Source organism: Glycine soja, chromosome 16 (assembly GCF_004193775.1).
Source record: "Glycine soja cultivar W05 chromosome 16, ASM419377v2, whole genome shotgun sequence".
NCBI lineage: Eukaryota > Viridiplantae > Streptophyta > Magnoliopsida > Fabales > Fabaceae > Glycine > Glycine soja.
Genome location: NC_041017.1, coordinates 30,948,807 through 30,975,705, shown reverse-complemented (window position 1 = coordinate 30,975,705; position 26,899 = coordinate 30,948,807). Strand labels below are relative to the sequence as shown.

The following is a 26,899-nucleotide window of genomic DNA, read 5'->3' as shown; positions in this document are numbered from 1 at the left end:
TTGTAGTTTGATTTTGGATGGTTAATTAATGAGATGATCAAGATTGTTTATTCTAAAAAAAATTAAAAATTAAATATTTTGACTTAAAAATAGGAACCAAAATCAACTGAATTTGAAATTACAATATCAAAATTACAATTTAGTCAATAATAAATAACAATAAACAAAAATATTTTTCTTAAAAAATGAAACCGAGATTCTCTGTATCTGTTCAGTGTAAACTTCGTCTCATCTCTCTCCTGAAACAAACCCCATCAATCTAAATCTACACGAGCAAGGCATCTCTTCCTCTTATGGTGTAATTGTAACCGTCAGAAAACGCACATATTGGACATCGAATTAACGTTATGGTTTAATTTCTAATTCCCTCATAAACATTGTAATTTGGGAAAATTTTAATTCTGCCTCTGCCTCCACGTTCAATTGTTTCAAACTGTATCCCTTGATTCAATTTTGTAATTCCCCTTTTCCTAATTCCTTTCTCCAAATTCAGTGGATTAACTATCTGTCTGCAATTTCATTTTAACTTTTTTAGTGTTCATTCTAATGTTTCATTCCAAGAAGAGATCGTTGCCTTCTGTTCCTTCTTCCGTGACACAAAATATTGTGATGGCCAGCCACGGAAATAAGAGGAAGGTTGGTTACTTGGTTATAGAGAAAATAGTGGATTTCTTTTTTAAAAAAATGATTGTTTATTTTTATTTTTCATTTTAACATTAATTATAAATTTTTTATTGGTTGTGTCTATGATGTATTGGATTTATGTTCCCACACAAAAATTTCTCCATTATTTCTTGTGATTTGGTGCATTTAATTCGGTCATTTTAGTGGTACTAAAACTTCAATTTCTCTCTCTCCATAGTTTCTAACTTTCTATTGAAAATAACAAAAAATGCAAAATTGTTCATTTTGTCAACTACAGCCACAGCAAATCCAAAGTTTTATACAACATTGATTTTTCGCAAAACCGTCCCAAGTACCTTTATGAGCCAGCATTAAACTTGCTCTGAGAAGCTATACAATAAAAAATTGTATACCCTTGGCGTATTAGAAATTGTATGAGAAAGCATGTTTGTAAAAAGACAAAACAGTACAGGTTAAAAATTGTGTATGTATAAACAGACACTAAATCAGTAACACTAAAATCTATCCTTGGCGTATTAAAATGGTTCGAATTATCAATAAAAATATTCTTTCCCGAGCATATATATGGACGTCAAGTTGAAAAACGAAAGGAGGAGGAAACTGCTTGGATAAAAACGTTTATACTGGTTCTTTCTTCTACTTAACAACTCTACAATATCCTACAAACTATATGTACTAGCAAGTATTTTGCTTAAGGTGTTTGATATGCTATATAAACTGTGTAAATACACTCGAGTAATTTCCAGAGCTACTCATTATATTTCAATTTTCAAACATGAAACAATTGACCTACGTGTAAAGTAAGATAGCAAGTTAAGCGTCGTCGCCTGTAAAGACTTGTAACAAAAACAATACTTTGTAGCTTGCAGCTTGCAAAGACTCAAAGTGGAAAGAATAATCAAAATTAAATTAAAGAAAAATCTCAATAGGTAATTGCCCGTTAATTGATTCCATTGTCCTCTGGTAAAAGTGGCCTTCACAATTGAAATTCTCATGCTAAGTATAAAAGAAAATGATATTGATGCGTAAAGAAGGCGAGTAATATGTAACAAATTTAACCATATCATTGTCTGTTACACCTTATAAGAAACGGTTTACATTTTCCATTATAGTGTTCGTACAAAGCAATTCACATATAGACCACATCACAGAACCTATGCACAGACCAGGATTTAGGGTAGAGGGAAAAGACCAGAGTTACAAGAATGACCAATACTTGCCACCTCTCACTTATTATCTAGAATTGTAGCCACATTTCTCTAGAGAGCCATAACAAAGTGCAGCAAACTGAAGAAACAACTTTTGTGGTGTGATTATTAGAAGCAACACTCCTCTAGCACACAACAGCAGCAAAGCGCTGCGATGCTGCAAAATGTAAATGAAAGATTCTTACTCTTATTTACCACCATAAAAAACTAACAGGAGATGAATTAGAGTACAGAAACTAAGAAAAAATTTCATGCGATTCTTTTGTTTTAATGAAAAGAAGTTGATGTCTCAAGCTGAAATAAAACAATTCTATAGAACTTCATTAATGATGCATCAGCAAAGCTAATTGAAGAATTCTGCATACTAAGGATTAAGGGTATGAAACATTTTTCTGCTTATACCCTTGGTTGAGAATTTATACCAGGAAAAACTTTGATTCAGAAATAATGTCTTAGGCTCATGAGTGAAAATGTAGCAAGTCAGTAAGTAATTAGCACATACATTTATACTAATATGTATTCTTTTGGGCATGACACTGCTACTGAGGTTAAACTTGATGCATCATCAGAGTTGTGCAACAGAACCGTCAATTGCTTTGGTATTTTAAAACTAGGATGCAGTACCTTAAGTAATTTTTATGCTATTATCCAATCAGAATTAGAATTTCATCTTATGAATCAACATAATACAAGTTTGTATAGAAGTAGAATTTCATCTTATGAATCAACATAATAAAAGTTTGTATTAAAGACCAGTATAGGTTACTGAGGTGAAACTCCAATTCTAATTGAAAAATAGTACCAAAAACATCTAAGAAACTACATCTAATTTTTATTCTTTCACAAAGAAACAGTTGATCCTTTCATTCTAACACATACTAAGCTGTGCACCTTGAAGGCTTAAACATGACAGAATCTCTCCAATCTAGGTGGATATTAACAAACCCAAACAAGTGATACATCAAATGTTAGCTAGAGCTGTCTAAGCCAAGGATAACATAAACCATAATAAACCAAGCCTTAGCCTCCCACTTCCCAACTCAAACCTTCTCACTAGGATATAATAGAATTAACATATCCTTCCATACTGTTTAACCTCAAATTCTCATTAACTCTTCCATTTGAATGTTTTGTCAACAATCTCATCCCCCATAACGTTTAGGGTTAAAACCCTCATAAACTATTTAACACGAAAATGTTCACAATCAAAAATATAATTGCCACTCTACCAGGAGAATTAGATCTAAAGGGAAATAACAAACAAAGCCACGAGGATAGACTAGCACACTCTAAACAAAAAAGCCAGACTGCAAAAATAAAAATAGATAAAAGGTAAGATATGTTTTAGATTGCTCAATTTTTGTTAATCCGTGTACTTTTTACTTTAGTCACCATGACATTGGTACGAGGTATCAATTTTTGATAACTAATTTGAGCCGAAAAACCTGACTGATTCCATTTCTCCTTCCAACCAAATTATTTCAATCCACAGACAATCTGGATCCAATTCCACTCGGACTAACAATTAATTAGATAATTATTTTTAAAATATAGGCACTAAGATAAACACTAATAAACAAATGAAAAAAACGTACCAGCCTCGCAGGAATGAAAAGCACCCGGGCTCATCGTGGAGGTGATGATGATCCACGTGCTGGTAATGGTAGTGCGGCGGCGGAGGTGGCGGTGGACGCCCGTTGTCGAAGTAGCCCTGGTAGGAGTCATACGGCGGACGCTGCGGCGGATGCGGTGGAGGGTACCCACCATATCCCGGAGGCGGCGGCGGCGGAGGGTACCCTTCATGAGGCGGCGCCGATGGGTAACCCGGTTGGGGTGGAGGGTAAGGAGATCCGTGCCCTATTCAGAATTCAATTGAACAAATTAATTCGGCAATCTCATTGAAAGGATGAAAAGAAAAATCGAATAATTGAAATTGAAATCAAAGAATCATAGATAGATTAAGGGAATTAGTAGGGTATTAAGTGTGTGGTACCTGGGGGAGGGTAGGATTCGTGCGATATTCTCTGGAAATTGCTCATTTCAGTGTGTGAATGGGTGAGAGAGGGAAGAGCTGAAATAGACAAATAGTACAAGAGTTGAAAAATTAAGACTTTTTTATTGTTGGGTAATTTTTTTTCCATTTTTCATATTCGGGTCTTTTTTAACTTATTTTTTTTATTGTTGGGTAATTTTTTTTCCATTTTTCATACTCGGGTCTTTTTTAACTTATTTGTTTTATTATTGGGTATTTTTTTTTTCATTTTTCATATTTGGGTCTTTTTAAAAAAAAATTTAAAAAAATAAGTTATAATAAATATTGCGATTTTTAACTCAGAAATTATTACATCGACCTGTTTTCTTTTTTCAGAAAATAATTTAAAAATGACCCACGTGTAAAAAAATGAAAAAAAAAAGTAAAAAATTAATTAATTGAAAACCGATGGGACCGGTTTCTTGATTGTTAGTTGGTTCGGTCTGGCTAGTAATCATTCGCCACGTCTTCACACAGCGAAGCCGACTTTCCATACATCTTAGGCTTATTTGGTGTGATGTCACATTAGTAAGCGTTATATGCTATATATTGTTTAATTATATAATATTGTGTGATTTATTTTATTATGTAAGATAATTGAGTTTAATTTTTGTTTTTTTAATTAAAGGTATAAGATTTTTTTGTTGTTGTAAATTTAATATTTTTTTAATTTAATTTAGTTTAAAAAGACATTGTAATCTATAATTAATTCCAAAATTTTCTAATTCTAAATCTAACCTTTCTTGCATTCTATGAATCTTTCTCACCGTCATCACCTATGAGAGAATTGCATGTGGTTGGGTAGTGTTTTTCCAGGGCATTCCATATTAGCTCGTAGAAATTCAAACCATCAATTCAAACAGCTTTTTGCTTCTTTTTTTTATCGACAAAAAGTATATTCATTATATAAAGAGATATCGGTACCATTCCCCTCTCATAAAACAAGTATTTCCATATCTCACTCCATATAGTCCGATATAGGCAATTTTTCCATCTGGAGTAGTTTTAGAAACTATTTTTTCAGATGGGGTTGTTTTTAAATTATTTTCAAGAGGGGACAATTTTTTTTACGTGAAAAGCATGTATGTAGGACCCAAATCGTTAGAACCAGTGATGAGTTTGGTGTCCTTGAACAAATCGCCAACGTCAATGGCGATACCAGTGACCAAATCGCCACTTAAAATGACGACACACGTAGCTTTTGGGAACCGCCAGTCAAACTGACGAGTTCCGTGAATTAACCTTTTTGATTTTGGTTTTGTTTTCTTTTGCTGAACGATGAAGCATGAATTGGAAATATTCAACGATACGTGTCAGGTTGTGAAGCAGTAGTTATGACGTGAGGGATTGAGCGATAACTCTGTATGTAAATTAAAACAACTTATATTCTTTTATAGAATTATAAATGAATACAAAAAAATTAGCATTCGATTCGATTTAAATTTGAAGATAATAATACAACTATAACAAAAAAAATTTTAAAGATAGTATGGGATTTTTTAGAAATTAAAATAAAATAAGATTTAATTTGAATTTAAAGATAATGAAGTATTCTGAATAACAACATTTTTTTTTATTACAATGATAACAATAATTAATACAGTTTAATGCCAATTTAAAAATATAATTGTAAGTTAAAATAACTATAGAATTAAAACTAATTAAGTTAATTTGATTCATCCTACTAAAAAAAAGTTAATTTGATTCTTTTGTCAATTTTTCATATTTTATCATTTTATCTAAATATTCTGCAGAGTTATGAAGATATAAAATAATTTCAAAAGCTTATAAATATTAAATATAAAATGTACCAACATGATGATATTTAAAAGATTTTACAATAAATTATTTGAGGATAGGAAATTTTAATCTTTATTATTTTGAGTGAAATTTATTTTTTAGTTAGTAAATTCGAAACAAAAATAAATAAAAATTTATTTGTTCAATTTTTGTAAAGTTTGTAGGTAGAAAATGAAAATAACGTTTAGATCAAATTTCTTTAATTTTAAAATAAAAACTAATTAATTTAAAGTAGAAAACAACTAAAAAATTAAAATACGATTAAGTTTTATTTATTTTTTTCAAAAAGATATTTGCCCACTCCCGTAGCCTATATAGCGCGAGGTCAGTTCCAATTTATGCTTCATGCTTTAGCAAAAGAAAACAAAACCAAAAAGCTTAATCCACGGAACTCGCTTGTTTGACTGGCAGTTCCCAAAAATTGCGCATGTGTCGCCATTTCAAGTGGCGATTTGGTCACTGGTATCGTCATTAACGTTGGCGATTTGCTCAAGGATATCAAACTCGTCACTGGTTCTGACGGTTTGGGTCCTGCATACATGTTTTTCACGTAAAAAACTACCCCTCTTGAAAATAATTTAAAAACAATCACATCTAAAAAAATAGTTTCTAAAACAACCCCAGATGGAGAAATTTGCCCCGGATATATATACCTCTCCCCTACTGTATTCAGTGTAACGTTTTCCCCCAAATGCTAAGTATTACCCCATTACAAATATCCTTACAAAAGTAACATGAAAACAAGTGTAGAATTACAAATCCCCACGCAGCTTTTCGGTGATGCACGCTCTTGATGGGCTTTTTGCTTTGTTAATTCACGAAAAACGACCCAAAACAAAAAGCTCCTCTAATGGAGCTTGTGATTCGTTGAGGGATATAGCCTTCTTGCATTCTATCAATTTTTCAACTTCATTCAATATTTCCCACCTTCACATGAGGAAGACTAGGTTTAGAATTAAGAAAATTAAGAATTAATTAGGGATTAAAATGCCTTTTCAAATACATTAAATTTAAAATAAAAATATTAAATTTACAAAAAAAAATTAAGCTTTAATTATAAAAAATGAAAAATTTAACTTAATCATTTATGTGACAAAAAAAGTTCCATGACATTATATGATTGAACAATACATAACGCATACCGGTATGACTTATTTTAAAGTTGTACTAAAGTAACGACCTATTCAGGATGTTTTCTCACTTATAATTTTAAAATTTTCAAAAATTAAAATTAGTTTTGAGTTTCGTTTTATTCTTTATTTTTAATTTTTAAAAATATATTACAAATTAAAGATAACTAAAATAAGTCAATCATTTCATCTTATATCGTTCTACTGTAAAATAGTGACAGTGACAAAGGTAGAAGGGTAAGAGTGGTGACGGTGACAATAGTAGCAATAACAGTGGTTCGATCAACCCAAATAGTTGGATTGTTTCGAATGCGACCTAGAGGTTTAACTGGTTCGAGTTGCCTATCAGATCGATCATACATTGAACCAAGTGAAACTCGATACAACCCGATTAGATTTGTGGTTAAACCGATGACCCATTAAATGAGTCAAGTCATGCCCAAAGGAAGAAACATGCTGAGTCATGCAGATCAATCAAGGTTGGGTGGTGGTAGCAGCGTGGTGGTGGTGGAGGTGACAAACGACGTGGAGGTGATGGCTGTGGTGGTGATTGTGGTGAAATGATGATAGTGTGGTGGCAATAGTGATGATAATGGTGGTGGCGATGATAGTGGTATGGTGATGTTGGTTAGAATGTATTTTTTAAAATTAAAAACCAAATTCACAAAACCTTTTTTCTTGGTTTTGGTTTTGATAATGAATGTCAAAGTTTTAAAATTGAGTTAAAAATCAATTCAACTCCATTTTTGTTGAATATGTTTTGTTTTGAAAATTACATTTTAAAATTGAAAATTAGAAACCCATGCCTCAAGTCTAAAACAAATTATAAAAAAAATTATTTTGTGTCCTTGCATGTTAAAGGAAGCCTCGATGGAAAATTGGAAACTAATCATATTGTATATAAATTTAATAGATATTCTACACTAATATCATAGTAAAAATAAATAGTGTAGAGCTTTATTAATTTTCTTAATACATGTTGGTATGATTAGGAGAATAAAAAACATATTTAATCGTCCTTAATTCATACTTATCGTAGTCTTATAAAATATGTAATTATTATGAGAAATAAAATTATAAATATAAATTACAATCATGCTTGAATTATTAAAATTAAAAGAAAAAGACAAATAACTTTTTTAAGCCACTCATATGTCGATTGTGTTTGATTTAGAGTGAGTTGTAGGAGAGAAATATGAGAGAAATTTTGTACTTTTCATGTGAGATCTATATCTTTTACATTCTGTTTTAATTCAAAATTTCTTAATATTTCCATCATCTTTATTTCTATCCTCTAAACCAAATGAACCTGCAATGATTCCTCGGAGTATTTGGCGATGCTAGAATGATAAGTTATGGGATAATAAGAATAATTTTGATGAATTTGTAGTGTAGTGAGGTGATGAGTTCTTCCAAGATTAGTCACAGTTCAAGTCGTTGGACGCTTGCTTCCATAATCAACAACAAGTGCAACATGTAGATTGTTGGGAACCACCTCTAAACAGAGACATAAAGTGCAATGTAGATGCTGGTTTTTTAAGAATCTTAATGTTGATGGGTTTAGGATGTTCTTTTGAAATGACTTGGACAACCTGATTCTAACAAAAGTTGATTGGAGTTATCCATGTCATGATGTTCAAGAAGGTGAAATATTAGAGTACAAGTGTGAAGTGAAGTCTCACATTGCATAGGAATGAGAAGTTTGAGCACCATATAAGTGAAGACAAGACCCATAAACCCCGAGCCTTAAGGTTTTGGGTTAAGGTGTGGTATCAGGTTCACTTTTATAGTTGCTTATGGTTCATTGGTATAAATCTTCCCAATGTTTACCCTTTTAGTTACACAACAATTGATATTATAGCCTATGGTTTGACTTGGTGAACAACTCAAACAAGTAAGATGGTGGCGAAGGATCCTAGGCTTAGGGATCCCTTGTATTGAAAGTTTTCCTGACAGTAGGTCTAAGCGGTGCGGTGTGTCCTGTGTATGCAGCAATGGTGCAAATATCTAGAGTATGTGGGCTCTAATGGCCACCATGGAATACTAGTGGATGATAATGACTTCCGTTCAAGGGGGAGACTACCATGTGAAAGAGACTCACACTTGAGGGAGAGATTGTTGGAGTACAAGTGTGAAGTAAAGTCTCACATTGTGTAGGAATGAAAAGTTTGAGCACCATATAAGTGAAGGCAAGACTCATAAACCTAAGCCTTAAGATTTTGGGTTAGTGTGAGATCTCAGGTTCACTTATATGGTTGCTTATGACTCATTGGGATAAATCCTCCCAATGTTTAGGCCTTTTTATTCCCTCAACAGTTCCATACTACACCCGTTTATGTGACACATTTTAATGATAAATATTTTTAATAATTAAAAAAAGTTTTTTTTACCAAACACTGAAATAAAGCAGGAAAAAGAATAACCATCCGCTCCTCATCATGTACTACACGATTTCAAAATCACAAGGATAACCTTTCATTGTCGCACCTCATCGCAACCTGAGCACATCTCACATCATCCCAACCTGATCACATCTCACATCATCGTCACACATTGTTGTAGCCTAAGCATTGTCTCAAATCGCCGCAATGAGAATAATGCGCATCGCCCTCATTGCAACCTGAGCTTTGCTTCACCAAATTTGGAGTTGCTTCACTTTTCAGTTCAAACATCTGATAAATACTCTTTATCCCCAATTTTCACCACTCCAGTCTTCACAAATCTTCTCAGGTAACTCTAACCTCTAGTTTGTAAAACCTTTCAACTATTCCATGGTCGTGATTTGTGCCCCTTTGAATTGGAACCTTGGATTGTAAAACCCTAAATCCCTAATTGCATCTTGTGGTATTTTTTATAAGAAACCCCCTCCCCGATATTACCTATAAGCACAAACTGGTATTTCTCTACATTATGGGACAACCCATAATTCATATATATATTTTTATTTTTATTTTGTAAGAAACAAACATATACATTTTTAGTTTGGGTCCATAAACATAAAAAAATACCTTTACTTTTAGCTTTCACCTTAATTTGTTGGCTCATTTTAGGAATCAAGATGTTTCTTTTATTTCTATAAAGCAGGGAAGGCTTCCATAATTTATATTGAAGATTGAATCATTCAAAAGATTGATAGCTATGATGTTAATTTTTTAAAACTAGCAAACCAAATGAGAATGATCAAAAGTAGTATCAATATCTTAGAGCTTCTTGAATTAGGCATTAAAAACCATTGAGGCATGTGTTCTTGGATTGAAACTTGGCACCTACTATGTGTCATTTATTTTTATGTGTAACTAGTAACATTTGTTAGTGTTGTTGTTATTTGGCCTCATGATTTTTTAACTGATGTATGAATCAAAAATTTTGTGGTGATCATCAGGAGATATCCAAACCAGAGGATATGGAAATACAAATACCAAGAAAAGACTTGCATTGTTATTGGAGCTAATTCAAGAATTGGCTATGCAATTGTTGTTGAGGGTCTTGCAAAGTAGTTTTTGTCTTTCTCATATGTTTGTTTTTGGAATTTTGCACTTTTAAGTTTGAAATTACATGTTATGATTAATGATTTTCAGAGTGGTGCAACTGTCTATCTTGTATGTCATAATAAGGAGGGGTTGCACTTTCTGATATTCAAACTAAAATTGACAATCAAAATGTATATTTAGAGTTATAAATATATTTTTTTCATGTATTTCAATTCACTAATCTTATTTTGAATTTTCAAATCACAGACACAAGAATTTCCTAATTTCATGCATTGTACATGAGTTTTATTATGAAACCTTCCACAATTTAGTGGATTAGCTAAAAGCAATTGGAAATTTTATGATTTTATATGCCTATAATTTATCTAGCAGATTTGTGACCTCTCTATTGTCAATGACATCAAGTCATTCACTTCCAAGTTTTTTAAAAGAATGTATCAATTCATGTGTTAGTAAATTATCAATTGTCTCTCAACAAAATATTATATTTCCCAACATAGTTGTAGCTACCAGTAGTTTTAGTATGTGAACTTCACCAATACCTATGGATTGTAGATTGTTGATGAATACTTTTTCTTTTCAAGATTATAACAATGGTTAATCCTTTTTCATTAGTGGTTAACTCTAATTATTCTAATATAATTACTCAAAAGCCAGGTGCATAAGAATTTGTTTGTGAGACATATGAAGGGCTCGTTAAACTTATATGAGGAAAGGTATGTGTGATGTATTTTGCGAATAATTCAGCCTCTATCATATAGGATCATGCACAATTACTAGTTAGTTATGCTCAAGTTTAAGGATATTTTAATAACTTAATTGGTTACATATGAAAGCCACCAAAGTTTTTCTGGTTTCCGATTTGATAGAGTTCTCCAGGTCATAGAATATCAAAACCGCCGCCTCACGGAGGCGGCACTTGACCGAAATCATCTCGTGCTTGATTTCCCCATGGTTGGCGGGGAAAAGGCTCTCCATGTTCAGAATCACATCCCTCAGGGTCTCGTACACGATCCCACGCGAGAGGTTGCCGAAGAGGCTCGCCGTAATGTTGTCCTCTGAAGAGGAGGAAAATGAAGATGAGTCTCCTCTTTGTCAAACATTAACTCGACTCTGCTCTCCGGGGAGCCACACGGAGGTGCATTCCTTCCTCGTGGGGATCTCGCGCTCTAGTGGCTCCTACTACATCTTCTGCACTTTATCCATGCTGAGATTCTCGTACCTTAGTAACTTGTGTATGCCATCTTCGAATGCGTGCCTTTGCAAAGTGCGTACCTACAATCATTTCTTTAGCTATTTTGCTCCATTTTGTAACCGTTTCCTCTTGCTGAATCGCACTTATGTCGTTGATGATCAAGTTCGTTTTTCCCTTGACCTTGTTTTCCTCTTGATCTTCCTCTTGATGAGACTGAGCCTACTCCGTGAAATGTTTCATCAACTTTGAGATGCAATTCATGCATTCCAAAAACGACGAATCCTTTTCCCCATTCTCACCCAATTTGACCTCATTTGTTTCGTACTTCACTATTTTCTCTTCTACTAGTTGCAAGAAAATGGGGATGAAATTAGGCATATCCAATGTGGTGACTTCTTTGTTGTTAGCATCTGCATTGTGTTGTAGAGTCGCAAGCTATGAAACACCGACACTGACACGGACACCAGACACGACACGGATATGGACACGTGAACACATGTTAAACACATCAAACTCAACCCAGACATGGACGTCAGTGTCGATGTCGATGTCGTGTCAGACACCGGACACGGCAAGGAACTGGAGTGTCTGTGCTTCATAGGTCGCAAGCAATTGGTCGATGTCTTCTGAAACCTTCTCAAGGTTTGGAAGAGGAGAATCCGGTGGAGCCTTCGCGGATTCTTTTTTTTTTTTTTTTTTCTTCATCCTTTTTCTCTTCCTCTGTGGGATCTTGGTCTCCTTCAGCATGTTCTGAATCTGCGAGTTTTTCAGCTTCGTCGTCCGGTTTGCCGTCGAGTTTATTATCTTCGGGCTCCAACACCGACGAATGAGTACTGTTGTCGCTGGTGTTCATGTCTTGATCATCTTTGTGAGCCAAACTCTACCAGAATCCTCGATAAGGTTATTCTCCATTGTATTGTGATTGTTGCGATGAAGATTTGGTTTCCCTCATAGAAAGAAAAACAAATAGTGGAAATAAGGAGTTTCATATTGATAAATGCAAATACAACATTGGTCGGAGAATTATCCACTTTGTGTTTTTTTTTTCTTTTTTAATTTTTATTTTCCTTAATTACTTCTTTTTTAGTTTTGATGGATATTGAACTGTTACTGTTTCGGCTTTTTTCTTTCTGAAAAATTTTACGGGGCTGAGAGTTGAAGCGATTGTGTAAACGAGAGAGAAGAAAACAAATGGACAGAAAGCCTTCAATGAGAACAAAAATTACACATGGCAAATCTGTGCGGTTGACCGTTGACTCTCATTTTCCTTTTTCTTTTGTTTTTTAACCAATATGAAAAGTAAATTATGTATCTATTTTTATAATTGTTAATTTAGAACTTGAAAGTAGTACGATTGTTTCTTGACATTCTCAAACGAGTGACTCTAGTATAAAAAATTTACTCTTAACGTGAATTACTTTCCGTAAATTTAAATAATTTGCTCAATGATATTAGATATTAAATTAATTGATACACTACAACAAGATATCAAATAAACAAGTCTTAATTATTATAAAGATATTTTCCTATCATGTGAAACTTAAGTGAAATTTTTTTAACATGTTATTTGTTATTAACTTAAATTAATTAGACTTTATTTTTGTTTCATCATTTGTTTATTGAGTATTTTTTTTTTAAAATTTTGTATTTTTCAATAAAGAGAAATGTTATGCCTTATTAACCAACATTTTCATGATTTTGTATTTTTAATAAGTTAAAAGAGTGTATTAGAAAATAGGAAGTGTTTATGATACTTAAGTCAATTTTAACCAACAATAAAATGTGTTAAAGATTTTTGTCCTAGGGATTTAACCTTAGGTTCAAATTTGGTCATTTAGCATGACGCGTCACTCCACTTCACTCCTCTTTTCAAATTTTTATTTTTTTAAATCTTATATTATTATTTGTCTTGCAATTTATGTTTTAAATTTGTTTACTTCTTATTGCGGTGTAGAGTATTACTTCCTGTGTGTTTTTCGGGTGCTTGTGGTGCAATTTATTTGCTTATTGGATGAACGTTTTTCTTTTGATCATTTCAGTTGAATTTTCATCCACCTGTTAATCAATATTTTACTTTTTAAAATATTTAATATTTTAAGCTAATTTAAGATAATTATTGATTTTTCAGGTAGTTAGTTATTATTTGTATAAGAAATTATTGGCGTATTATTTGTTTAGTATTTTATGTTTTTAATTTTTTATGTGATTAGTCAGATTTTTTTTAAAATAAATTATTAATAAAATTAATAAATATTTTGTCATTTACATCAATGTTATGATTAAAAAAAAAGAAAAAAAATCTTTTCAAGTGAGATTATGACTTGGGGAGATTTAGTGGTCAGAAATGTCACACGAAGAATCCAAACCCATTAGAAAACACGTGTTATTTATGAACACTCAGTTTTTTCCTTTGTGGACTTAATTTATTGAACTCTAGACAGAGTTGTCTTCAATGGGAACGACAAAAAGCTTGAGAGAGAGAGAGAGAGAGAGAGGGAAAATGAGGTACGGTGGAGGAAAGAGGAGGCGCGTGGCACTGAAACCATTCTTTGTTCTGTGTGTGTCGGTGACTGGTTTTGGACTTTTGGTGCTTTCGCTCAGGCTCCTGGATGCTCCCGCTAGTAGCACAGTGCCTCTCTCAAGAGCTTCTTCTTCTTCTTCTTCTTCTTCTTCGGAGTTCAACACTTCATCCAAGAATGGCTCGCGCGTGAAAGGCGTCGTGGCGGTTCGGCGCGTGGGAGAGAAGCCATGCAAGACGGTGGAAGAAATGGGGGAGGATTTCACAAGTGGTGTCGGGAAGAAAGAGTCCCTCAGAGTGAGAAGGATGATTCAGAATCATTTTCTCGCCAACGGTACCTTCGCCTTTCTTTATTTTGATCTCTACTTTCGGCTTTCTGCTATGTTAAATAAATGTTTTTTTATATGTAGAAATCCAAGAGACTGTCAATAACTCATACATTCTGTATATTAATATTAATAACTATTATTATTATTAGGCTAAAATATTATTTGTTCTCTCATCTTATTTATTTATTTTACCAGGTTCCCTTACATATTAGACTAAATTAATCTTACTAACGGTTGATGTAGTATAGACTAAATTAATGTTTTTACCCCCATCGATTTATCATAGAAAATTGGTGTTAATTTTGTTACATGTCATCAAGTTTTGATTAATATGGGAGTCATAAGGTGGTTTGGTCATTGGTGATTGTGGGATGGGAGGGGCATAAGGGTTGGAGTGATAAGGAGGTCATGAGTTCTAATCTTCTACTAACATAACATACTAATTGTTAACATTTTCCATTAAAAAAAGTTTGAATTAATAATTGGGCTCAATTAGTTGAGCAGTGTGCGTGAGTTGTTATTGTACTTGAGTAAACACTAACTTGATGTTAGAAAGACAAACTAAAATTAAAGTGGAACTTTATAAATTTAGAGAAAACCAACAGAATTTTCATAAACTGAAAAAATAATCGGAGAGAAAACTATTTCTCTATTCTTACTGCTAGTTTTAATCTTCTGAAAATACTTAATAAAGATCTAAAGTTGTAGACTCGTAGTTGTGTCCTATGAGTGTAATTAGATATCTGAAACTATGATATATATAGATACACTCCCTGTGCTTCTGGGGAGAATAGTGTCAGATTAGAACATGACTTTGTTTGATTTTGTTTTAGGTGCTTCAAGAATCAGGGATTTTCCCCCAGAGCAATTCTGTAGACATGGCTTTGTTCTGGGGAAGGCAAGTGAGGCAGGTTTTGGGAATGAAATGTACAAGGTCTTAACTGCTGCAGCACTTAGTATAATGCTAAACCGGTCCTTGATCATTGGTCAAACCAGGCATATTGGTTTTTTCTCAAGCCTTTCTAATTTTTCTTTTCACTTTTAAGAACTTTTACATTCTCTCAACTGAAATTTAGAGAATCCATGTTCATTGGCTTGGCTCTTATATGAATGACTTTGGTAGCTTTAAAGCATAACTTGTGCCAGATCTTTTTTGCACTCTTCTGCTATGATTCCCACATTGTGTAGGACTTAAGTCGTGAGACTCTTTCATTTAGTAGACTAGTCTTTTGGGTTAGACTCTCCTTGTAAGCTTAAATCATAGTATCATACATATACATATTACATTTACCTACCTATTTTCAAGAACTTGTGGAGACAACTTAGATTGTTCATGGCTTCTGATATTTGAAGACTAATGACATTGTGCCATTGATATATTTGTGAAACTGCTCTTACAAAATATAGCATATTTGAATCAACTATAGATCATTGCTGTTAAAATTGGTCTGGACAGTGAACGAGTAACTGGTGTGACCATGATTGGTTGAACAAGATAACATGAAAAAATATTCCACATGTAAAGATATGAAAACATTTTGCAATGAGAAAAAATAATGAGCTTTATTTAAAAAAAAAAAAACAAAAACTAGGCAGTTTAAGTAGTATTTAAAAGTGGTCCGAATATAACATTGATTATCAAACAAAATCCCAACTGACTAGACCATACTGCCACAAATATTGTAATAAATCATGGTCTTGTCTTTCATTATCTGATTAATACCTTGTTGCTACATTTCAGAGGAAAATATCCTTTTGGAGACTACATTTCTTATTCCAACTTTACTTTTACGGTGAAAGAAATCAAGCATTTGTGGAGACACAAAGGGTGTGAAAGCAAATATGGGAGGAAACTGGTTATGAGGATTGATGATTTTATGAAACCAGTAGAAACAAATGTTATCTGTAGCAATTGGAAGAAATGGAAGCAACCTATCATATGGTAAGGTGAGAATAGTTTTGTTAATTATTAGTCTCACAACCATCATAAATGAGCATAAACTTTATGTTTTAGGTTTCAAGGAACAGTAGATTCTGTGGCGGCACAGTTTTTCTTAAAGAATATGCACTCTCAGATGAGGACTGCTGCTCTCAATTTGTTTGGTGACCCACAAGTTCTAGGTTTACGGCCGAATGTTTTTGGGGAGCTCATGAGGGTTCTCATATCCCCTTCAGAAGATGTTGAGGCAGCTGTCAATTGGGTTATTGGTGGTGGGGAGAATCCTGACATCTCATTGCATATGCGAATGCTTATGCATAGGTAATGGAAGTATGAGTTAATTTCATTGAGTGGAAATCATCATGCTTGATTGATGAATTAGTTGAAGAGATTTCTGATAAAATCTTAAAAAAAATAGTTTTACTTTTACTACTTTTGGAAAGTTAAATTAATATATCTTGGATAGAACTCTTTTGAGAAGCCAAAGAATATGTTATATTGCCAAATTCAATTCAGTATCATATTATTGGTTTTCATTCCATTATGCTGTCCTCTATCTATTGGTTTTCATCCAATTCTGTAAGCACTAATTGGGTAAATATTTCTCTCCATGAGATGTCAAATAATTTAGCTTCTGCAATGGTATAGGATAACTGTAAAATACTAACATAATAAAACAGAAAGTAAGCAAAGGAAAGCCCAGCCATGCTGTAAAGCTGGTATTAAGTAGGGAAAGAATGTCAATTGTGGTACCATTCCCATCCTATGTGAGATCCAAAATAGGTATCTTTTATCCTTCAGAAAAACACTTGTATTGTATTTATGTGCATGAAAAGTGCTAGCAACATGCTATCTAATACATTCTTTCTAATACATGGTATTGAGTAGGGAAAGAATGTCAATTGTGGTACCATTCCCATCCTATGTGAGATCCATAATAGGTATCTTTTATCCTTCAGAAAAACACTTGTATTGTATTTATGTGCATGAAAAGTGCTAGCAACATGCTATCTAATACAGTCTTTCTAATGCACTTTCTATTGGTTAAAATTTATTGAAAATTACATAATCATGAGAGATGCTCGTTAAATATGAGAGTGTACTTAAAAGGATGTCTTGCTGACATTTCTCTTATGGACATTGTTGATGCAAAATATCTATGTAATATGTTAGAAGAAAAAAATGCATGTAGCATCAAAACATTTTCTATATTTTTGGTAGCAACAGTCAACCTTCCTATAGGATATAGGTTTAAATGACTAATTCTGTTTTTGTCATCCCCATTTTCAGGTCTGGAAGAGCTGTGCAGGCAGTGTTGCATTGCCTGAACAAAGCCATGCGCAGTCAACATCTAATGTCATCAAGACCAAAGGTGGTTGTGGTGTCAGATACACCTGCTGTTGTTAAAAGTATCATGTATATGTCTAACCTAAGTGAATTTGTAGAGGTAATTATTCAGCTCCTGATTGCTAAACTGCATGCAACTAGACGTTATACATGTGTTGATGAAAACATATACAAGTGTTAATACTTCATACCAAAAAAATATTATTAGTTAACAATGAAATTATTACCTTGTATCAAGAACTGGCAAATGTTATTCTCTATGTTGTCAATCTTCTGTATTAAATGCTTCATTCTCCATTATACAATCTGTTGTTCATTTCCGTCAAGCAGTGATGCATGATGCTACTAACCTATGAATGCTGTAAAATTTGTGGGCCTTTGATTCTTTTTCATATCTTCTTGCCTCCAGGTTCTTCATTTTGATTATGACAAATACAGAGGAAGTATGTTTAAAGGTTTGCACATCACAGATTCTAGAAGGAGGGATTGGGGTACAGCGCCTAGATGGGTTGCTTTTGTGGATTTTTTTCTTGCTTCTCGCGCAAAATATGCCACCATTTCTGGAGCTCACCGGCGTGTCGGGACTACATATGCTCAATTAGTCGCTGCACTGTCTGCAGCTTACAATCTGGGTATTTCTGCTATTCACTCTGCTTATTCTAGTAAGTGCATGTTTGGTTTCACGTAGGATTTTTTAAAGTCTTGTTGAAATATCGGATAACATGATTTGAGGTAAATGGACACATGTTTAATTTCACATTAAGGAATTGATTTTGAGTTTAAATTTGATTTCGAGTTCAAATAACTTTTAGATGACTTTTGCGTTGGATAAAAAAAATTTGAAATTTGTTATTAACTTTTAGAATAAAAAACGTTCAAACATAACTCATGTCACTTCAAAATCAATTTTTACCAAAACCAATTTTAGAAAATTAATTTTATTTGAAATCAATTTTAATGCTCACCCTAGCACGCATTAAGTGATGCGTGTTTAGTTTTATGTTGAATTTTCTTGAATTACGTTGAAATATCAACTATCGTGATTTTAAATACATGTTGGCATTTGTTTCAATGATGAGGAATTGATATTGAATCTAGAATTGATTGAGTCAAAATAACTTTGAATATTTTTGCATTGAATTAAAAAAGTTATACTGAGTTGCTACGATAAAAAATATTCGAACATAAATCACATTACTTTAAAATTAATCTTAACCAACATTAATTTTGCATAATCAATTTCTTTCAAAATCAATTTTGCCTACATGAACAAATTTTCTTGAACCATGCTGCTGAAACATGATATTTTTCTACTCTTCAGGGGACATGTCTGGTTCAAGGTTTATATTCCTTAGCAGTTTCCAGAGTAATTTGTTGACTGATGGCCTAAAGAATCAGCGTGGTTGGGGCCATGTGTGGAACAGATATGCTGGTCCATTGAGTTGTCGCAAGCAGGGCAATCAATGTGCCTTCACACCAGTTCTCCCTTCTGCTTGGTGGGACGGTCTTTGGCAGTCTCCAATTCCTAGGGATATTAATCGTCTGGCTTCCTATGGCATCAAATTATCTGCTCTTGGCACTGTTGATAAAGATTCCCTTAAAAATCACTGTAAGAAAAAGAAAAATGTTGTACGAACCATTACATTCAAATTATAGTGTTTGGAAGTCACATTTTTCTGTATTCTTAGTTGTATAACCATAACAATTAATAAGATTATTATATTTAGTTTATATATTTAACTTATGTGCGACCTCCCTTCAAAAAAAACTTATGTGTGACCTGGGTCCCCTGTTGTAATTGTTTGCATTTAGCTTAAATCATCCTTTTAATTGTTAAGATGAAGTTTTTCACCCCAAAATTTTATCAAACGGTTAATGGAAATATAACAAGGATGTGATCCATAAAAGAAAAAGAAGATGTGACGAGACTTTTATTATTTATACATAAAGAGAAGCAATCAACAATAATTTTAAGAGTTATTTTTTATCCTTACTCTTCAGTTTTTTAATCTAACAATTTTAACTAGTAACTCATTTTTTTACTGCTACATTAAAAGAAAATTAAGAGGGAAAATAAGGAGTAATTCTTTTGAAGTAATCTGATCTTGGTGATATCAAGTTTCTCCTCACTCTTATTATTAATTTTCTTAAAATTTAACTTAAAAAATAATTAATTTTAATTATTAGATTATAAAAATAATGATGATGATATATAAAAAAGAATTATTCTTAGAGTAATTTATCTATGTTCTTCGTTTCGTCTTTTTCTGTGTGTAATTTTGAATGGTGTAATTGTGAAACACAATAAAAGATATTTTTTTCACCTTATTATTATTCCAATATTTTCTTTTAGTCTCATCTTAGTTTTTTTTAATACAGAGACAAACTCAAGCAATTTCATTAATAAAAAAAGTACGGAATATGATTAAAAATAGTAAGACTAGCATAAGAGGAAACTATCCTTGCAAAAGAATAAACAACTATATTTGCTTGGCTCCTACCAAACTCTACTCAGAGTTTGGAAAATTGGAATGAATTTGTCAGCAATCCTCTAGAATGGAACCAATCTCAGAATAGTTCAGACTATAGACTTGAGTTATTAAATTTATCCACCACTAGTTTATTGTCCATCTCAAAGATCACACGAGTAAAACCCATTTCAATTACTCACTTCATTGCTTGCAACAACCCCAATGTAATGTGTCTTCCTCAGTCCCTCTTCAACTGGTTAGCACAAATTCCTCCCATGAGATCTAGCAGAGATGAAATATCCCCTATCATCCCAGATACACATACGGACATACCCCATTTGGTCCATTGGTCCTCCCCCTTAAAAGATGCATCAACATTGGATTTCAAGAAGCCAACTTGCAGCTTTGTCCATCTGCATTGGTTTTGGAGTCTCTGGATAATTTGCTTGTTGCTATTTTGTTCCTTAAAAAGTGAAGAAGAAAGGATAAGGGAATAAGGGAAAAAAAGGAATGAACATATGCATGATGTCATGTGACATGACATTTTTTTTTTCTAATTCTATTGAGAAAAACAAGTGAACATTTGGTATTTTTTAATATGTAAAAATAGAAAATATGATAGAGAGAAATGCCCTCCTTGTCTTGCATTTGTGAAATCATGCTACGATAATGTGATAAATCATGCTAGGTATCATACAAATGATAAATAATTTATCATAAAATGAGCATTTTTTTATAAAGAAAATACACATGATGTATTTTTTTTTTTACAATATATGATGTATTTTAATAGTAAAACAAAGAGAAAGGTAGGAGGTGTAACGATTCATTGTCGCTACATTAACAACTATCGACTAATACTCATCTCTAAGATCCATTTTATCGTAGAAAATTCTGTATTAATTTGATTATGAAAATGTTATGATTTTTTTTGTGGGATCATGCAGCATTCATTTTTGTCTAATACATTCGCCCATGCATGCAAAAAGATACAATACACCACATAGAGATATCATATACATGGTAAACGCATTACATGTAAGGATATACGTGCCTCTTAAAAGATATGATTGTACATACAACATGCACCAACTAGTCTCACACTACCCTAACGGATTTGAGTTTGTGTCTCCTTCCATGTCCTTTTGTCTTTAGAGAATTTTTCGATGATGTCACAAGCAGTGACAGATCCAAGACCTTAAGTCAGTGAATGTAAATTATAAAAAATAAAATCAATGGATTCAATTATATAAATATAAATAAAATAAAATATAAAAATATAAGATTTTATTTACAAATTTGATGAATTTTAAAAAATAAGAGGGTACAAGGGCACACCCTCAATCTAACATCCACATTACCATTTAATTTGTATTTGCACTAACATGAAAGATGCTACCTATGGAATTACTAAGTAGAGTGGGAGTGCATTTTAGTTTATGGAGCGCATGCCAAATGTTATTTTGGAGGGATTTTTTTGTTTTTATTTAGAGAAACATAAAAGGAGAGTGTAGGGGAGTGCAAATAGCAATAACCAATTAAGATTTCATCCTTGTAAAATAGTTCTGTGAAAATATAATGTAGTGATAAATTGATTGGATGAAAAATATAAATTTAATTCTTGAACATAAAAAAAGTACGACAAATTAATCCTGTTATTAAATTTGTAAGACCATATATAATTAAATTGTAATATTGAAGGACTAATTTGATAACAAATTATATTGTTCGAGGATCAATTTGACATTAAGTTATAAATTTTAAAAATAAATTTAGCATTAAAATATTTATAAGATTAATTTTTTGCATTTTTATATATTCAATGATTAATTTTTTATTTTTTATTATCTTTTATAATTAATTTATTGGCGTCTCATACGTTTAAAAGATAAATATGACTATTTATCTCTTATTATTCGTGAGCTTTTGGGCCTTGGCCCAGATGAAGCATGGGTGGGTTGACTGGGCCAACCAGCATTGAAGACTCTCTTCTTCTTCTTCTTCTTCTTCATTCCTCCTCCTTTCCGTTTCGGTGTGTGCCATCGTAGAAGTGAAGATTCAGTTTGGGATTTTTCGATTCGCTCTCAATTTGCAGTGCGTGAGTGAAGCACATGGATACTTCCGAATTGCCCAACCTAAAGAAATGGATTGTGATGTATCCCGTTTACATAAACTCCAAGAAAACGATGGCCGAAGGAAGGCGCATTGGCCTCGCCAAAGCCTGCGAAAATCCTACTTGCGCCGAAATCGGTGATTGCTGCAGCTATCTGAAGCTCCCTTTTGCAATTGAGGTTCGTTGTTTTGTTGCTGCTGTGTTAATTTTGGATTTGTTTTCATTTTCACTGGGAAATTTGATTTTTTATTTTTATTTTTATGGAACTTTGCAGATAGACAAGGCGTACCCTCGTGATTTCATGCAGAGAGGGCGCGTGAGGGTGTTGCTTAAGAAGGAGGATGGGACTCTCTTTAATTCCGCCATCTCATCAAGTAAGATTTAATCTTTCTACCTTTTCATTATTATTGTTGTTGTTGTTGTTGTTATATGAATCTGAATCACTATATTATTTAGATATCATGATCATTCATCCAATGGCTGAACCTCTGCATACTGTATTTATGTGTGTCTTGCTGAGGATAGGATTGTTTTTAAACATTGTCAACAGCCTAGCGAGAATGTTTCTGTAATGTACAACTGTCAGTGTCATGATTACAAAAAATTGATGTCTTTTCCCAACTGTGATGTTGGAACTCACTTGGCAATTGGGTTGGCACTTAAAGCTTATGGTTACTTTTAACGCGACAAAACACTATGGCCTTCAAGTGAAGATACTTTGTATCGGTAGTTAGATCATCAACCAGCAACAATTAGCACAAGTGGTAGCAGCTTGTGTCCCTTAACCAAGTGATCCAAGATTCAAATTCTAGCTTTTCCTTGGATATGAAATAAATCGTGTTGGGAGGGAAATATCCACCTTGCGTGTACTCACAATCCCCGACAAAAATTAGTCATTGCCTCTGGTGGTAGCTACTTCATACCAATACCATGGTCAACACAAAAAAAGTCAGTTAGATCATGAAGTCTGTCTGTCTATATGTATGGCACATGGTGTCAAGTTGAGCAAGCTTCTCTTCCCTCGGTCTTATTGTATTCTACTTGTATGACACAAGAGACACTAGATTGGGACTGGCCACTATGAAGTGTGGCTTGGACTTAGAGTACTATTGGTACTATGAAATTAGATTTGAGAATGCAAGATTGAGAAAAAAGTCGTGTATTCATATGTAGAGCTAATAATTAAATTGATAAATTAAAAATATGTGCTCTTGTTGTAGAAATAAAATTTTGAATGACAAACGGGTACTCTTGACTTGAACCCAAGGATGCACTGTATATATAATTTAAGGCAACTTGATTGACAGCGTCTTGTTCTGCCTTCTCATATTTGTGGTAATCTCTGTTTTGTGAACGTTTTAAGGTAGGGCCAGTACCATTAAGAACATAACATGATTATGGTTAAAGTGGTTTCTTTTTCAGTTGAAGTAGTTTGTTTCTGGAATCCTGTCAAGAATAAAAAAAAAAAAAAAGGAATCAAGGACTTATGTGGAATTGTGGGTAAAATCACAAGAGTAGGAGAGGATGAAAACATTTCATATGCGTAACACCATAATAAAATGCAATTTTGTTTGAAATAGAATTTTGAAGTGACAGTGAACTCTCATTGAGTGAGTTTCCTCTTAGGGAAAGGCAAACTCAAAAGGGGGGAAAAGGTTCATTTGTGTTCACTTCGAAATTAACAAGTGTGTTCCTTTGATTTTGAAGGGTTGAAAATAAAATTGATACTAAGAAACTGTGTTAATATCCACTGGTTTATATATGAATGATTAAGTTGTGACAGTTACAATGTTATATCTTTTTTTTTCCCCTTAATTTTGTGGGTTCTTTAGATTTAATAGCTATTAGATACAGTTTAAAATATTTCAATTTTTAAAGTTGAAAATTTGATTGAGATGTGCAGTGTAGTGTAAAGTTTAGAAATGGAGGCATAAGTACTTGTCTATAGTATTATCTAAGGTGAAGGTCTGATAAGATTTTACTGGACTACTGGTTTTACTTAAAGTTGACAATTTTTACATGTTCTTTTTGAGAAATTTTGCTATTGTCCCGCCCCCTCCTTCCCTACACTTGTAGATAAAATTCTAATATATCCATTAGTTGATCACCTTTCTTGGCTCTCTTTTTAAATCCTTCAAAGACAGTAGTGTATTTGATAAATCTATTAAAATTCAGTTTAATCCTTTTGTTAACTGTTATCAAACCAATCCTTCTACATTGAAGTCTTCTTTTTGTTAGCTGCAGATCAAGATGGATTGGATTGCTACCTGGACCATTCAACCCTCCACAAAAGGAGAAACTTAGATTGTCTTTTATTTGGTTTAGTTAATATGAAATTCATGGAAATTTGCTTACAAACAGAGAGATAAGCCTTATTATAGATAGGCCAGAGTTTGTCTTGTTTAAGTGAATTTAAATTGATTGTAGATGTTATTAATAGGAAGATACCTTTTCAGTACATATTTATGACTTAATATACAAGAGATGAAGGTTTGAAACTAGCACCATAGTTAATACTGGTAAAGATTTTCTGTTTCATGGTGTTAAATACTGATAGCCTGGCTATCATGGAATGCCCTTGCATACTGTTCTGTGCCATCCCAATTTTTCGGTCCTTCTCAAGAAGGGAAAGACCACTGAGCTTGAAGTGCAGAAAAAGCACAACAATCTAAAGGACCTTTTAATATTTAACAATAAGATTGCAAGTGGTCAGGATCTAACTCTAAAATAGTTAGTCAGTGACATTGTTAATAAAACATCCAATATAAGCTTTTAACTTTTCTAGGTACCAAAATGTTTTGTTGAAATTAGAGGGTTTAGTTAGGGAAAGAATCTGTCAAAAAAAAGTTATAAAAACAAGACTTAAATAATCACAAATTGGTATAATATAGATTTGATGTGATATAAAATACAAAGCACTCAAAAGTTGAACCAAATACAGCCTTGATGTCTCTTGACAATATAAAAACAATTTCTCTGTTTTCTTTTTTCATTGTAAATATCACTTATCAAAATTGATGAGAAAATTATCCTCTGCGTGGATACAATGAATCTGACATTTTCATGCTTTCATCTTTTTCTGTGATTGTTTTGCAGGAAAGCAACTAATGGTAAAGGTTGCAGAGATGGTACCTAGGCATCATGGAAGGACCAAGAAGCAGGATCCTGCATCAACATCAACTGCTGGACCTTCCACCAAATCTGGGAAGGGTGGAAAAAAGAGGAGATAATTTTGTGTTTGAACATTGTCTTACATGTGTGATTTCGAGTGTTGTGCCGGATATATTATTTATTATAATTATAATAGGACTAATTACTACAACGGAGTTAAATTTTTCCCACCCCAATATGTGTTTGTTAACTTTAGCAGAATAAACAGCCTTGCACATGAGTTTCTACATTATGCATACTGGACATTTTTTTCATGGAGTTTTTTTGGGAGGGTGGGGTACCTTTTTGAAGTTGCAAGGGGTGAGTGTGGGACGGGTTGAGTCGGATTTATCTTTGTTTTACTCGATCTAAAATTTTCTTGTCATTTTTGAACAAGAATCTGATCCAATGGTATAGGACAAAATTGGAATAGTTAAATTGTAGAATAGAAGTATATAGTTTAAGATATATTTTCTGATGCATATTTCAAAATAATATAATATTATGGTATGTGTAATATTATTTATTAAGAGTGTGTTTGATAAAATATTTCAGTTAATTATTAATTTTTTTTATTATTTGAAAAACTTGTTTCAATGTTTGATATTCGAGTTTTTTTAATAATTTTTAGTATTTTTTTAAACATTATTTGAAGTAATATTTTTTTAAATATTGACTTTTAATTTTTTATATTTATTCTTTTTATCCTTAAATATTTATTATATATTTATTTAATTTTTTTAAATTTTTCAGTTATTTTTATCAGACATAGTTTAAATCAACAAGTTATTATTAATACACAATTATTAAAAAAGTTATAATTTTAAAATGTAAAAAAATTAAATTGAGTTAGAATGATTTGAAATATAATTTTCACTCATCTTCAAAATATATGGGGTTTATTTTTTAAACTTATATAAGTTTTTTTATTTTTTTTATTTTTTATGAAGTAAAACTTATCCGTATAACTATCAAATTCAACTTGGAGCAAATTTCCATTCAGGGGCACGGAGAACATCCCGAATCTTGTCATAAGCAAAGACAGCTAAGAACATGCCAGCATTTGTGACTTTCACTTCAAGGGATTTAATCTTGCTGCACACGTGGTTGGGAATGCTATCGGGCAAGGCTTCTAGGTCTTAATTTCCATGCATGTTTATGAACTAGTTGCTCACCTCTCTAGTGCAGGGAAATTTAACATATTCTAAATTTCATTTATCCTGTATTAAAATAATAGTAGTTGTTTGTTGAAAAGTTAAATCTCAAATATTGTTTCATTAATCTGCATTATATATTGATTATTGATATTTTTATTACAAGTAGGTTTTACTGGGGATCACCTTTATGAATGATTCATGATGCACCATATTTGTTAACCTTTGAGTTAATCTGATATGTATGATATTATGTCCACTCTCATTATCAGATTATTTTCTGTTGTCTACACCTTCGTCGTTACTGTGTTCCTCAACACCACAACAACCAACAATATAATGTTCATGGATAACAATATATGCAACAATGCCAATTG

The 26,899-nt window shown here is 32.6% G+C and overlaps 3 protein-coding genes and 1 long non-coding RNA gene across 7 annotated transcripts; 3 read left to right on the top strand and 1 right to left on the bottom strand.

Annotated features, from left to right (window-relative positions):
• Positions 1-1,663: 1,663 nt before the first annotated feature.
• LOC114389019 (cysteine-rich and transmembrane domain-containing protein WIH2-like) lies at positions 1,664-3,978 on the bottom strand. Its single transcript, XM_028349599.1, has 3 exons — positions 3,847-3,978; positions 3,449-3,710; positions 1,664-2,010 (listed from the first exon to the last, which is right to left on the bottom strand). The coding sequence occupies exons 1-3, from the start codon at positions 3,890-3,892 to the stop codon at positions 1,962-1,964; spliced, it is 357 nt and encodes a 118-aa protein (XP_028205400.1). The 5' UTR covers positions 3,893-3,978; the 3' UTR covers positions 1,664-1,961.
• A 5,281-nt stretch (positions 3,979-9,259) lies between these two features.
• LOC114389497 lies at positions 9,260-10,495 on the top strand. Its single transcript, XR_003661782.1, has 2 exons — positions 9,260-9,545; positions 10,198-10,495. It is a non-coding gene; the product is annotated as an uncharacterized LOC114389497 (long non-coding RNA).
• A 3,437-nt stretch (positions 10,496-13,932) lies between these two features.
• Positions 13,933-19,374, top strand: LOC114391206. 2 transcript variants are annotated; one of them, XM_028352243.1, is made up of 7 exons: positions 13,933-14,353; positions 15,182-15,344; positions 16,090-16,290; positions 16,363-16,608; positions 17,578-17,734; positions 18,044-18,296; positions 18,956-19,374. In XM_028352243.1, the coding sequence occupies exons 1-7, from the start codon at positions 13,954-13,956 to the stop codon at positions 19,288-19,290; spliced, it is 1,755 nt and encodes a 584-aa protein (XP_028208044.1). In that variant the 5' UTR covers positions 13,933-13,953; the 3' UTR covers positions 19,291-19,374. The 2 variants fall into 2 exon arrangements, with proteins under 2 accessions (XP_028208044.1, XP_028208045.1); XM_028352244.1 differs by having other exon boundaries at positions 13,934-14,353; positions 18,044-18,266.
• Positions 19,375-22,057: 2,683 nt separating this feature from the next.
• On the top strand, positions 22,058-25,643 carry LOC114389029 (signal recognition particle 19 kDa protein-like). Of its 3 annotated transcripts, none has more exons than XM_028349611.1 (3): positions 22,058-22,396; positions 22,493-22,592; positions 24,463-24,719. In XM_028349611.1, exons 1-3 carry the CDS (start codon positions 22,217-22,219, stop codon positions 24,585-24,587), a joined length of 405 nt encoding a protein of 134 aa, XP_028205412.1. In that variant the 5' UTR covers positions 22,058-22,216; the 3' UTR covers positions 24,588-24,719. The 3 variants fall into 3 exon arrangements, with proteins under 3 accessions (XP_028205412.1, XP_028205411.1, XP_028205410.1); XM_028349610.1 differs by having other exon boundaries at positions 24,457-24,719; XM_028349609.1 differs by lacking the exon at positions 24,463-24,719 and adding an exon at positions 25,315-25,643 and having other exon boundaries at positions 22,064-22,396.
• The last annotated feature ends 1,256 nt before the right edge of the window (positions 25,644-26,899 follow it).